Source organism: Zootoca vivipara, chromosome 1, assembly GCF_963506605.1.
Source record: "Zootoca vivipara chromosome 1, rZooViv1.1, whole genome shotgun sequence".
NCBI lineage: Eukaryota > Metazoa > Chordata > Lepidosauria > Squamata > Lacertidae > Zootoca > Zootoca vivipara.
The window spans coordinates 120,143,109-120,156,332 of NC_083276.1; the positions used below are offsets into that span (position 1 = coordinate 120,143,109).

Consider the following 13,224-nt stretch of genomic DNA (forward strand, 5'->3'; position numbering starts at 1 on the left):
GTTTAATTATCTTCTTTCACCCACTCTCCTGGGTCTATTTAAATAATAAAACGTAAATAAAATATAACTTTGCTACCGACGTGAATATATATATATTTTCTTTTTAAATAGTATTTTGGTTCCCTGACATTATAGTGGGGTAGGAGAGCTGAAAGTAATGCCAATATATTTCTGGCAATATATTTGGCAACCAATGTACCCCTTTGGTTTCAGATAGTATATGGGTAGACGAGTCAAAAAAAAGCCCGGGACACAAATTTAGACCAAACTAAGCCTCCAGGTGGCGCTGTGGGTTAAACCACAGAGTCTAGGGCTTGCTGATCAGAAGGTCGGCGGTTCGAATCCCTGCAACGGGGTAAGCTCCCGTTGCTCGGTCCCAGCTCCTGCCAACCTAGCAGTTCGAAAGCACATCAAAGTGCAAGTAGATAAATAGGGACCGCTCTGGCGGGAAGGTAAACGGTGTTTCCGTGCGCTGCTCTGGTTCGCCAGAAGCAGCTTTGTCATGCTGGCCACATGACCCGGAAGGTGTCTGCGGACAAACACCGGCTCCCTCGGCTTATAGAGCGAGATGAGCGCCGCAACCCCAGAGTCGGACACAACTGGACCCGATGGTCAGGGGCTCCTTTACCTTTATCTTTAAGCCTCCTAGAGCACAATATACATCAGGAGCTTGGTCAGAATTGAGTTTACACTTCCAGAGTTAATGCTAAATACATTACGTCTGGTAAATGAACTGCTAGAGGGCCGTGAAAATTAGTGTCCTGGACTTTTTAGACTCCTCTACCCATGCACTATCTGAAACCAAAGGGGTAGATTGTTTGCCAGATGTGACTTTTTTTGTTTTGTTTCAGCTCCCCTACCCCACTATTAAATACAGTCTTTCTCAGATATCAGCTACTAACCTTAAACCTTTCCAAGTGGCAACTTTGGCCGAGTTCCACTGGTCTGATTGATTTGAAGTGGTCTTGACCTAACCGGAGAACTAGAAACTTATGCAGAGGCAAAGTTGCTGTTGATAAGGCTGACATGGAACTTTGCAGGTGTTAGCATGTTTTTACACTCCCTTCTGCACCTCCCAGGAAAACAGGAGGGGGAAAAACCCTTCTAAATCTCTCCCCCATTTTCCCCTCCCCCATTACAGGTGAAATCGGTCATAAATCTCCTGTTTGCTGCCTACACGGGCGATGTATCTGCGCTACGAAGGTAAAATCCACATCACACACCCCAAAAAACTTAGTTTAGTTTTATTGTTATCAGAGGAAAAGTAAGGGGACATTGGATTACACTGGTAGAAACTCAGCCAAAAGGATTTAAATCTACATTCAAATATTACACATGCAAAGAGACCACCACCCTACAAGAACAACTTCATTTGCTGCTGCAGTTGTCTAATATTAACAGTTATAAACAGAGCAGTGCAACAGGTATTTGGAACGATCCTCACAGTGTCAGTTGTCAGGCACAAGACTTCACTTTTCTTCACACCGCTGGCTTTTCTTTGCGTACCTGGGCTGCTTCTTCTTCAGTGAAGTCATTCTTGATATTGAAGGTCTTGCGGATTTCTTCTTCTGTTTTTCCCTTAATCATATTTGCAACTGTCTTGCACGTCACATCAAGTAAGCCTTTGACGTCTAAGTAGTTTTGCTGTGTGTTGCATTAAGTGAAATGTGTATGCCATATTTCAAGAAGTAAAAATCCGAGCCCCTTTTTTTTAAGTTTCAAAAACCCGGACATTTTGCAAATTTTCCCCAAAATTCCCCCCCGGACGCTAATTCCGCCATTGGAATCCAGGACATACAGCAATCCTATATAATGTATACCCATGGACTGCAAGAAGATCAAACCTATCCATTCTTAAGGAAATCAGCCCTGAGTGCTCACTGGAAGGACAGATCGTGAAGCTGAGGCTCCAATACTTTGGCCACCTCATGAGAAGAGAAGAATCCTTGGAAAAGACCCTGATGTTGGGAAAGATTGAGGGCACTAGGAGAAAGGGACGTCAGAGGACAAGATGGTTGGACAGTGTTCTCGAAGCTACGAACATGAGTTTGACCAAACTGCGGGAGGCAGTGCAAGACAGGAGTGCCTGGCGTGCTATGGTCCATGGGGTCACGAAGAGTCGGACACGACTAAACGACTAAACAACAACAATATAATGTATACAGTGGTACCTCTACTTACGAATAATTCTACTTACGAATGTTTCTACTTACGAACGGAGCTCCGTCCGCCATCTTGGATGCGGTTTATATAGGATTTTTTCTACCTACAAATTTTTAGATAGGGTTGCTTCTACTTATGAATTTTTCCTCCCAATGCATTCCTATGGGATTCGACTTACAAATGTGTGTTCGGAACACATTAAATTCGTAAGTAGAGGTACCACTGTATATTAAACTTGGCTGGCCATGTTCAGAGACACTGTGAGCGATGGAAGATCCATATGAACGGTCATAATAGTCTGAGAGTCCGGAGACACTCTGTTCAAGGTGGAAAGAGGATTCAATTACTACATGGTTCCTCAATAATCATGTCTCCTGTGGGGAACCAGTGATATATTATTGGGTTTTATTGATTTATTGATTTTAATATGCTGTACTCCTCTTTGAGATTTTTATTAAAAATATAAAGCGGCATAGAAATTAAAAATAATAATAATATGAATATAAATATAAATATAAGTTCTGGCTGCAGAGTGGCCATGTCTGCACCATACAGCCAGAGCACGTCTTTCTCTTAGGAAAGAATCCTGCAAACGGTAGTTTAAGGGCGCTGGGAATTGTTGCTTTGTGAGGGGTAATCTAAGGTTCCCTGGATAATTTGCGGGGAACCATGACTTTGGCTCTGAGCACCAGTCGGTTCCTTTGAAGTTGACCTGACTTACCTAGAGAACTACCAGTGTACATAGTTTCAAGGCTTCGGGGGATAAGATTGAGAGGAAAGTTTCCAGATGTCGCTTTGCCATGTCTCACACTTCCCTTCGAGCCACCAAAGAGGAGGGGGAGAAAGGCCATTTATATATGGTATAAACGTGATTTAAGTGCATTGTGTGGCTGTGACCACTGGCAATATAAATTATTTTTTACATATAATATTGCGGTTGAGATACTTACTCCCCACAACCCTGTTTGTGCTGCGTTATTTTAAATGAATACTTTTGGGGAATGCCAGGAACCTGTTCCATGAAGCTAGTACAATTGCGGGTTTTAAAAAGCGTACCAATTAAAGCTTTTATCAATTAAATCTGCAGAGCAAGCGATTAAAGCTTACCGAGCCATGGTGAAAATATTACAGGAGCGAGATTGCATGCCCTCTGCTCGTTTTTAAATTTTTTTGGCCTTTGTTTTGAAACGTTCCAGCTTTTCTAGTGTATTTGCAGAACCAATGGCTGCTCTGATGTTATTTTGTTTTACAAGCCAGGATAGTGCCTGAATGCAAAGGGGAACCAAGGGTTTTCACAATGATCGGAAAGGATGGAAAGCTCTTCACAGAGCCTCCTAGCAAACGTATTACAATTTGGATGATTGAAACACAATCCCCAGTTAATAGCCTGGTTAGCTAAGGCATGGCAAACACTAACCATAGTTAATAAACCATAGTTAAAGCGGAGGTGTCAGGCAGATGAACACTTAAACCTAGCTTTATTATATCAAAGAATAGTTAAAAACACCAGCCGCTGAGCCTTGAGAGAGGTTCAAATCCCCCCCCCACTTCCCACTCTTTATTCGAGCCAGCTCTGCTCAAATGCTGCTAGCCACATTTAACTATAGTTGAGCAGAGGTCTAGGTTTGCACATAACACTAAGCTATGATTAATGTTAGCAAAGGCTTATAAACCGACTACAAACCTTAGTTAATGAGTGACCTTCAACTATAATTAATAATCCATAGTTAAGCCGCTAAATTGGGTTCACTCAACGCTTAAATCAGGCATAGGCAAACTCGGCCCTCCAGATGTTTTGGGACTACACTCCCATCACCCCTAGCTAACAGGACAAGTTTTCAAGGATGATGGGAGTTGTAGTCCCAAAAACTTCTGGAGGGCTGGGTTTGCCTATGCCTGCTTTAAATCAGGCATCCCCAAACTTCGGCCCTCCAGATGTTTTGGCCTGCAACTCCCATGATCCCTAGCTAAGAGGACCTGTGGTCAGGGATGATGGCAATTGGAGTCCAAAACATCTGGAGGGCTGAGGTTTGGGGATGCCTGGTTTAGAGCATTAAAGGTTAGCACCAACACTTGGAATTATGCTCAGAAATGTACTGGAAGCTAATGTAGGTCTTTCAGGACCGATGTTATATATCCGAATGAAAGGACTCAGTCAGTGAAATAAGGAAGAGAGGCATTTTTTGGTGAGTCTCCCTTCAGCCTTCCTGAATCTGCCTCCAGAAGGAGCCACCAACACTTTGCGGAGCAGATTTGGGAAGAGGGAAGAGGAAGAGTTGCCCAAAATGGCCTTCTTCCCATTCCACCAGCAGATGGAAAGCTTTGGATACCAATCGATATATTTTGAATTTTTGAGCTTTCCTCTTATCCAAGGCTTAGGAAACACTAGACCAGGCATCCCCAAACTTTGGCCCTCCAGATGTTTTGGACTACAATTCCCATCATCCCTGACCACTGGTCCTGTTAGCTAGGGATCATGGGAGTTGTAGGCCAAAACATCTGGAGGGCCGCAGTTGGGGATGCCTGCACTAGACGCTTGGTTTTGCATTATTTGGGACTGGGCTCTTTAACCCCCCCCCAATTTTCCTTTCAAATTTTAATGATAATTTTATTCATTTCAGGTTTGCTTTGTCAGGCATGGATATGGAACAGAGAGACTACGATTCCCGGACAGCGTTGCACGTAGCAGCAGCGGAAGGTTGTGGCAGTGAATAATCTCCGGCATTTCTTGTTAACATTTTAGCGTCGCTTAATATAACGAGTGCATAAAATTATCCTCCTCCTTGTGTTTTGTAGGTCATGTAGAGGTAGTTAAATTTTTGCTGGAAGCCTGCAAAGTGAACCCTTTTCCCAAAGACAGGTGAGCATTTGCACTTGAATTTACAGGGGATTATTCGCAGTCAGTTAAATTATGGCAGCGCTGGCTTTGTGGGCGCTGTTCTCCGAGGAATTTGTGTGCTGAAAAGCGGGTACTTTATGGGGAACGTAATGATAATTCTCTATATGCAAGACAGCCGGCTGCTGATTCTGCTAGTAGGGAAGGCAGGAGGCAGGGTTCCGGGCTTAGTTACAGAACAAGCCTAGTCTAGTTGTCATTGGGAGGAAATCAAGGCAGTGAAATGGGTTGTTGTTGTTGTTGTTGTTGTTGTTAATTGAGTTTATATACCACCCTATACCCAGAGGTCTCAGGGCGGTTCACAGAAAAGATCACAACATGTACAATCAGAATAAAAACAACCCAGTAATAACCCCCCCAAAAGAGCCAAATTTAAAAGGGTATAGAAGCAAAGGCCAGGTTAAAAAAGAACATTTTTGCCTGGTACCTAAAGGTGTGTAATGAAGGCGCCAGGCAAACTTCCTTGGGAAGAGCATTCCATAGACAGGGAGCCACTGCAGAGAAGGCTCCATTCTCGAGTTGCCACCCTCTGGACCTCTCAAGGAGGCACATGAAGGAGGGCCTCAGATGATCTCAGGGTCCGGGTAGGAAAGAGGCAGTTCTTGAGGTATTGCAGTCTTGAGCCGTTTAAGGCTTTATGGGTCAAAACTAGCACTTTGAATTGGGCCCGGAAACCAGTGCAGTCGGACCAGGATCGGTGTAATATGCTCAAACCGTGAGCAACCTGGCCGCTGAATTCTGCCCCAGCTGAAGTTTCTGAATCTTCGGAGGCAGCCCTACGTATAACACATTGCAGTCATCTAACCTTGATGTTACCAGAGCATAGGCCACAGTAGTTAGACTACCCTTGTCCAGATAGGGGTGTAGCTGGGCCACCAGCCAAAGCTGATGGAAGGCATTCCGGGCCACTGAGGCCACCTGAACCTTAAGTAGACCTTGTGCTCCGATGTTTGTTTTACATTTTGTCCACATGCTTCCCTGTACAAACCAACAGACTCCCAGCCTGGTCTTGTGCAATGTCAGGTGTCCTTAAGCCTATTTAATTCAATGAGCTTTGGCACATCGAACCATTCCTGCATTGCTGGGGGTTAGATTGGAGTCTATGCACAGGTCAGACTGTGCGAGACCGAGTATCTGGAACAGGCACCCCCAAACTGCGGCCCTCCAGATGTTTTGGCCTACAACTCCCATGATCCCTAGCTAACAGGACCAGTGGTCAGGGATGATGGGAATTGTAGTCCAAAACATCTGGAGGGCCGAAGTTTGGGGGGGGGCTGATCTGGAATGTCCTGCTGTTGAAAGGTCTGAGGCATGTATCCATACTCAGGCCATCCTTGGTTTTATTGCTTATCATCAACTTCGAGTTTCAACTTCAGCTTTATTGCTTTTGACGTAACCCCACGCGGAATTTTCTCTGGTAGAATGAAATGTGCTTGTTAGCCGAGTCCCTTGTTTGCAGAAAACAAACCTGGGGATTTTAGGGATGCTCTGAGCTGCTTCTTCCGATTGCAACGGGTTCCTGTGGAGGAAACATGCAGCCTGCCTACGGATTGGGAACCGTGATGGTGGCACCACCATTCACATTGCCTGGTCCGTCCGTCCCCCATGGTAGTTAGTCATGCCCCTGAACCCTGTATTTCCTGCTGCATTCCTCGCCGTAACCACCATCGTACATTAAGAAGCAATTACGTTTGTTGGGCGAGGTTGCAGCAGGACTTCCTCCCTCGTGTGGTTCCCCCAGGATCTGCTCCAGAAGGCTGGAGGGACCCTCTTGAGCAGTTTTTAGGGTACACGAGGGTGGGGGGGTGGGGTAAGAGAAATCTTTAGTGCCATCGGACAAGCAGATTGTTGTTCTGCAAGCAGGCAGACATCATTGGGTGTTGCTCGCTGCTTTCATGAAATGTTCATGATTTAAAGACACCTATCGATGCCTCCTGCTGCGGCGGCGATGTGTGATGTCACATGCTGATGTCACACACGCCTGCTGGGCACCCACAATGTTGGGTGGAACCCGGCACACCATCTCCCTGCCTTTTCACTCGGGAAGAGAGAAATCTCACTATCCCCATTCTAACTCCTCGCTTAACATACTGGCCCACCTTGGGCAAGTCACTCTGTCAGCCTGCTTCTCTGGGTTATTTTAATTCTAAAATGCTGCTCCAAGCTTGGGTGAAAGCGGGGTTTTTACAAGTATGGCAAGACCTTCCGATATACAGTGGTACCTCGGTTTGAGTACACAATTGGTTCCGGAAGTCTGTACTTAACCTGAAGCGAACTTTCCCATTGAAAGAAATGGAAAGTGGATTAATCCGTTCCAGACAGGTTCGCAGAGTACTGAAAGTACTCAAACCGAAGCGTACTTAAACCGAGGTATGACTGTATTTTGATACCCACATCTTATTCAACCTGAATGTTTTTGCTCCTGCAGATGGAACAACACACCTATGGATGAAGCTTTGCACTTTGGACATCATGATGTATTTAAAATTCTTCAAGAATATCAGGTCCAGTACACGCCTCCAGACGATTCCGGCAGTGGGAAGGAAAACCAAACTGTGCAGAAAAACCTCGACGGCTTACTATAACCCTCTTGTTTTCTGCTAGTTCCCAAGAATTGAGATTACCGATCTAATTAATTGTGGGGAGGGAAATGATTATGAAGAGCGTGTGTGTTTCTATTGGATAGTGATGTACCTTTGTTTCAGTGTTACAAGAGCTTTCTTCGTCGCGCACAGACAAGTCTAGTTTCTCTTTCAGAAAAACAAAACTTCCAAGTCTCCATTCATGATGTGAGCAATATTACCTCGTGCTACTTATAACCGATAGAAAAAAGAAATATTAGCTGTTGTTGGCTTTGTGCACTACTTAATTTATTTTTCTGTTTTCCGTGATGCTTCACTCCATGGTCAAGAACTTTTCCCCCCTGTTCTGCATTTATTTTTTTTAAAAATAATTGAAGCCGTCTGGGAAGTGTGCCTGAGTGGAACTGGGCCACACACAAGTGTCAATGTGGTCTTGCTAGATTTTCAAGAGTTGTTGCCGACGTGGATTTAGTTTGGATGCGTGATGTGGATTTAGTCTGGGTGCGTTGAGCTACAATCTGCACTTATGTGTTTGTTGTCTTTTTAATTTTCCATACTTGTTTACATCATGTAAATTCTCAGAAGTATAGATTGTTGACTGGGGTCAGTGGTCTAGGCTTAACTTTTTATTCAAATAGCGTTTTAATCAGGGAATCTGTTCTAAGGTTTGTTTGACCAAAAGATATAGAGGAATGTAATTAGATAACCACGAGATCTTAAGATGCTTCTATCTGCTTTATCCTCGTCTCTGGCTGCTAAAATACTCTTCAGTCCTTTGGCAGCCGCTGGTTCTTCTCAACCATTTTCACTTAAGTTGTCATATACATACCACATTGGACTATGGCTGATGACAAGTGTTTCCTCCTCGTATTCTTTATTTAGCAGTGGCAAATACTTTATTCCAGACAAGGTCCTGCAGGTATAGAGAACCTGGCGTTTTAAAGAGCGTAAATCTAAATTCAAATTATTTGTGGATAAAGGTGATGTGGGGGGCTGGTTTCACACCAGGGGAAATAGTTGCAACAGTGGTGTCAGAAGGGTGCGGATTCCAACTAACCTCCATTCTCAACTTGGCGACAGGCATGCTACGTGCAACTTGTTTAAGGGACCTGATCAAAGCAGGTAACGGTTGTGATCTTTATTGTGGATGTTCATCATGTCAGAATCAATCTAGATGCAAACAAATGGCATTTTATAAAGGTGGGAGCTGTATTAAATCTTTGTGAACTTAAAATAAGGATTCCATGTATTGCTGATGCTGCTACCCCTCCTGTAGGAGATCAGCTGAGCCATTACTAGAGAGTGGACTGGGTTTTGTTGGAAGGAAACAATGACTGAAGTAGTGATTTGCATCCTTAAGGAAATACTTACACCATAGAAAGCAAGGAGTTTAAGACTGATCATATGAAGGCACAGCCTGAGATTTTACATTATAATAAGCAGTGGATCAAAACTGCGTTGCAACCCATATGAAGGTGGATTGCACCAGAATCAGCCACTATTTTCTGTTCTTCTTAGTAGATAGCAAGGCCAGGAGGGGGAAAGGAGACACGCAGAAAAAACAATGGTATGGGCGTCAGGATCCAAAGTAGGTCTTGCGTAACACGTGAGGCTTAAAAGTGGATTCCAAAAATAAAAGATGAAGTTGCACATTTTAGCAAACCTCTCATTACTGGTATATTGTTCACAGGTTTTTTAGGAGTTTCTTTCAATAACTCCACATGCTTTATTTCCCTAAATGCCACACCCCTCCACTGTCGTTCTTTGAGCCAAATTGAGGACAGAATTCACTGCAACTCCTCAGGGAGTGCTTAGCAATATTCTGCGAGGACTGCAAGTATAAAAGTCCACTTGCCGGGCCTAGAGTGTCATAGCTGTTCTTTTCTCCAAAACGAATCATATTCTACGTGTATCTCCTTAAAGTATTCAAATTTATCCTTTTGACATTTCAGTAGTCTATCGCTATCACTATTTAATCAAATTGTAATACTGCAAAGGAAAAAAATGAAACATTATGCATACAAGAAAATGAAAGCCATTTCCCCTCAAATAGCGAGATTAACATTAGCATTTCCACCCTGCCAGCAGATAGGAACTATTTTAGTACCAGCCTCTTCGAAGGTACAGTGGTGCCCCGCTAGATTAATGCCATTAGACGAATTTTTTGCTATACGAATAGGTTTTGCGATCGAAGGTTGCCTCGCAAGAAGCGTGGCCATAAAAACCTCCGATCACAAAATCTACATTTGTCTAGCGAAAGGGGAACCAGCTGTAGCAAGGGAAGAAGGCAAAGGAAGATCAGCTGAGAGGCGCCGACAACTGTCAGCGCCTCAGCTGTTCTTCCATTGCCTTCTTACCGCGCTGCAGCTGGTTCCCCTTTGTGTTCCGCTGGCCTCTGCCAGTTGCTGCAAGCAGTGAGGGGCAACCGGCAGAGACCAGCGGAACACTAGTGCAGGAAGAAGGGGGGGAGAAGCGGAGGAAGGGATCCGTTCCTTCCTCCGCTTCCCGCCCCCCCCCCGCCACCTGTCCAATCCCCGCTGTGTGACACGTTGGACGAATTGAGTCCTGGAACAAATTAAATTCGTCTAGCGAGGCACCACTGTAGTTCTAGCTTTTCCTCATTACAAGAGGAAGTTGCAATTTGTAAAGTAATTGTGGCCCATTGGTTCATTTACATGTGGGTTTATTTATAAATATGCTGTCCTTTAGTTCTGCTCTCTGTTGCTAACAGGTTTTTTGGTTACCAAAAAGGCTTGTTTTGCTTGAACGCATTCAGTTTTAAAGTCTAAGCATTCTATACTTGTTCATCACAGCCTATAGAATTAAGTCAATTTTATGCTTCGTACCTAAGTGCTCCTGCAATAGTCCTAAGTAAGAATCGGCTATCCCATTTTTGTGCGTGGATGTGTTGTGCTGGACGCATGTCTTTTTAAGTTTCATAGCAGAACTACCAGTGACTGTTTGTAGTGACCCAATGAGTAAAATACCTGGGCTTGACATTTGACATTCTTTATTGTAGAGGAGAAACTATGATGATTGTATTTGCCTCTCGACAGTTTCCCCATGACTGAATCTAAACTTAATATACTTGAGCTGTACCACTTCTGAACGTAAGATTTATTTTCAGGATTACCAAATTCAGTGGTGATGCATTTTACAACATAATAAACATGCTTACAAAAAAAAAAGGCGGTTTGCTTTTTCTTCCCCAATCTATGCCTGCGTGTTTTCAGTGGAAGCATATTAATTAAGCTTTTCATTCTTTCTATAGCAGCTTTACAAAACACATCAGCTGGTAATAACATAGATGGCATTTATTTTACATGCTGCTGCATTGTGTGTCTTAGTCTAGGATTGCAAAGCCTATAAACTTGTGATTTGTGAAAAGTGCACGGCTGGGACTCAAGTTTGCAACCCTGAAAGCAGTATAGTCCTCTTAAGCAGAGAGAGCTGTAGAACTAATCTTTCTGGAGCTGAAGTGAGAAACACAAGCCTTAGCCACTGAACAGCCTATGCAACAGCATCAGTCCCTTAATTCCCTCCACAATCTAGAGCAGGCACCCCCAAAATTCGGCCCTCCGTATGTTTTGGACTACAATTCCCATCTTCCCCGACCACTGGTCGTGTTAGCTAGGGATCATGGGAGTTGTAGGCCAAAACATCTGGAGGGCCGCAGTTTGGGGATGCCTGGTCTAGACTCTCTCCAGAAAGCAATTCCCTTTCACTGAAAAGACACACCATGGGAAACCATTATTCCGTTAGCAACCAAACACACCAAAGTTGTGCCACAATTACACACGTGTTATTAGGCACTGCCACTTCTTTACAGTCTTCAAACTTTGTGTGTCATTTATGGTCTGCCAACCCAAATTTAAGAATCACAGAATACAAAATACACGAGATCATTACAAGGTTGTCACAGTGGGTATAGGGGGAAAACTCCAAACTCTAGCAATGCTGCTTATTTTGCAAATTCATCCTTTTACTGAATGGCTCTGATACACAAGAGTGTGCATGCAACGAAATTTATATACCACTTGATTACAATAAAAGCGGCTTAATAGATACAGAATGGGCATAATTTGGGGGGCACTCCTGGTAAAAACTGACTCCACCACCAGATGAGTTATGAGGGCTGGAACTATTACCTGCCTCTGCCCTCTAAATGCTTTCAGCGTTAAGTCATTAAAGCGGTCCTGTATTTAGGAACAGATAACCAGTTATAATAGGGAATTCTGATCTTTAAAATTGGGCACAGCGACAATAGTGATCGTGGCGTTGAACTCTACACAGTAACTGTTGGCTGCAAATCCTATTCCACCTGTTCATTTTTTGTTTAATGACAACAATACACAATTAAGACAGGAAGAAGCAACTTTCTCTTGCAAACCATCATTTGAAATCCTACAGAGGAAGAGGAGGAGGAGTTTGGATTTGATATCCCGCTTTATCGAAGCGGCTAACATTCTCCTTTCCCTTCCTCCCCCCACAACAAACACTCTGTGAGGTGAGTGGGGCTGATAGACTTCAAAGAAGTGTGACTAGCCCAAGGTCACCCAGCAGATGCATGTGGAGGAGCAGAGACGCGAACCCAGTTCCCCAGATTACGAGTCTACCACTCTTAACCACACCACACCACACCAGTTGGCAGTGCAAAAAAGTAAACCTTTTCCCTAGTATCTTCATGTATTCCAATAAAATCATACAGCTGGCAGCATCCCCCAGGGCCATCTTGTCCAACCCCCCCCCCCCCGGCAGTGCTGGAACCTTTTGCCTGACGTTGGGCTCGAACCCATGACTCCAGTAGTAAGAGTCTCATGCTCTACCAACCGAGATATCCCTCAGGATCTTAAAAGTTCCTGGGGGACTCCTTGCCTATTCCCACACCAGTGCTCTGCACTTTGGTGAATGGTCTAGTTCCCACCTCCAGCAACACGCTTTCACTTAGCTTTCCTGTAGGCCAAAAAAATGGAACCGCAAGTGTTAGAATAGGCCCAAGGGCCGTGTGCTTGGGGTCCAGTGCTTACCTCAAGCTACACCCTATGGAACAGGGGGTATACTTCGAAGGAGACATAACTAGGACTCCACAGTTAGTCAGGACTGCGCAGTTAACAGTTCCCCACCAAGGAGTCCTGATTTGTATGCATTTTGCCTCTCTTTGACAGCAACAAAACCAGATTTGATTGCTGCAGGAAACCTAAGCTTCCCATTTGAACGCTCTTGGTGCTCTTGTTTTTAAAAGAACAATCCCATTTTACAGAGAACAAGCTAGGAATGTATGCAGCACTCAATAAAATAAAATCGCCATAAGCACACACCAGCTGACGCACACAAACAAGTTGCTGGAAAATAAGTTATGTACTGGATCACTAGCCTAAAGCACTATTTTAGTAACAAAAGAACAAACCCATTTAACTTTTTAAAGCTGCACTTTGGGCAAACAAAGCAGTACAGCAGCGATACATAAGACACTGCAAAGTATGGGTTCCACAGCCTTAATAGGTCCTCAACTCAGAGTGGCTAAGTCTTGATGCAGGCCTAGCCAGCCAGCCAGCCCTTATGTTCAATAATCTGGACATAGCT

The 13,224-nt window shown here is 44.1% G+C and overlaps 2 protein-coding genes across 4 annotated transcripts in view; one reads left to right on the plus strand and one right to left on the minus strand.

Annotated features, from left to right (window-relative positions):
* The window catches only part of GLS (glutaminase), a 67,822-nt gene extending 56,993 nt beyond the window's left edge, over nt 1-10,829 (plus strand). For all 3 annotated transcript variants that reach the window (XM_035136204.2, XM_060281426.1, XM_035136223.2), the window contains 4 exons: nt 1,142-1,203; nt 4,785-4,861; nt 4,960-5,023; nt 7,488-10,829. In XM_035136204.2, coding sequence (XP_034992095.1) covers nt 1,142-1,203; nt 4,785-4,861; nt 4,960-5,023; nt 7,488-7,644 — 360 coding nt within the window. In that variant the 3' untranslated portion in view covers nt 7,645-10,829. The remainder of the gene's footprint in view (nt 1-1,141; nt 1,204-4,784; nt 4,862-4,959; nt 5,024-7,487) is intronic.
* STAT1 (signal transducer and activator of transcription 1) overlaps nt 10,389-13,224 on the minus strand; it is a 40,843-nt gene continuing 38,007 nt past the window's right edge. The window contains exon 24 of the mRNA XM_060281420.1: nt 10,389-13,222. Within this exon, the coding sequence (XP_060137403.1) occupies nt 13,205-13,222 (18 nt within the window). The 3' untranslated portion in view covers nt 10,389-13,204. The remainder of the gene's footprint in view (nt 13,223-13,224) is intronic.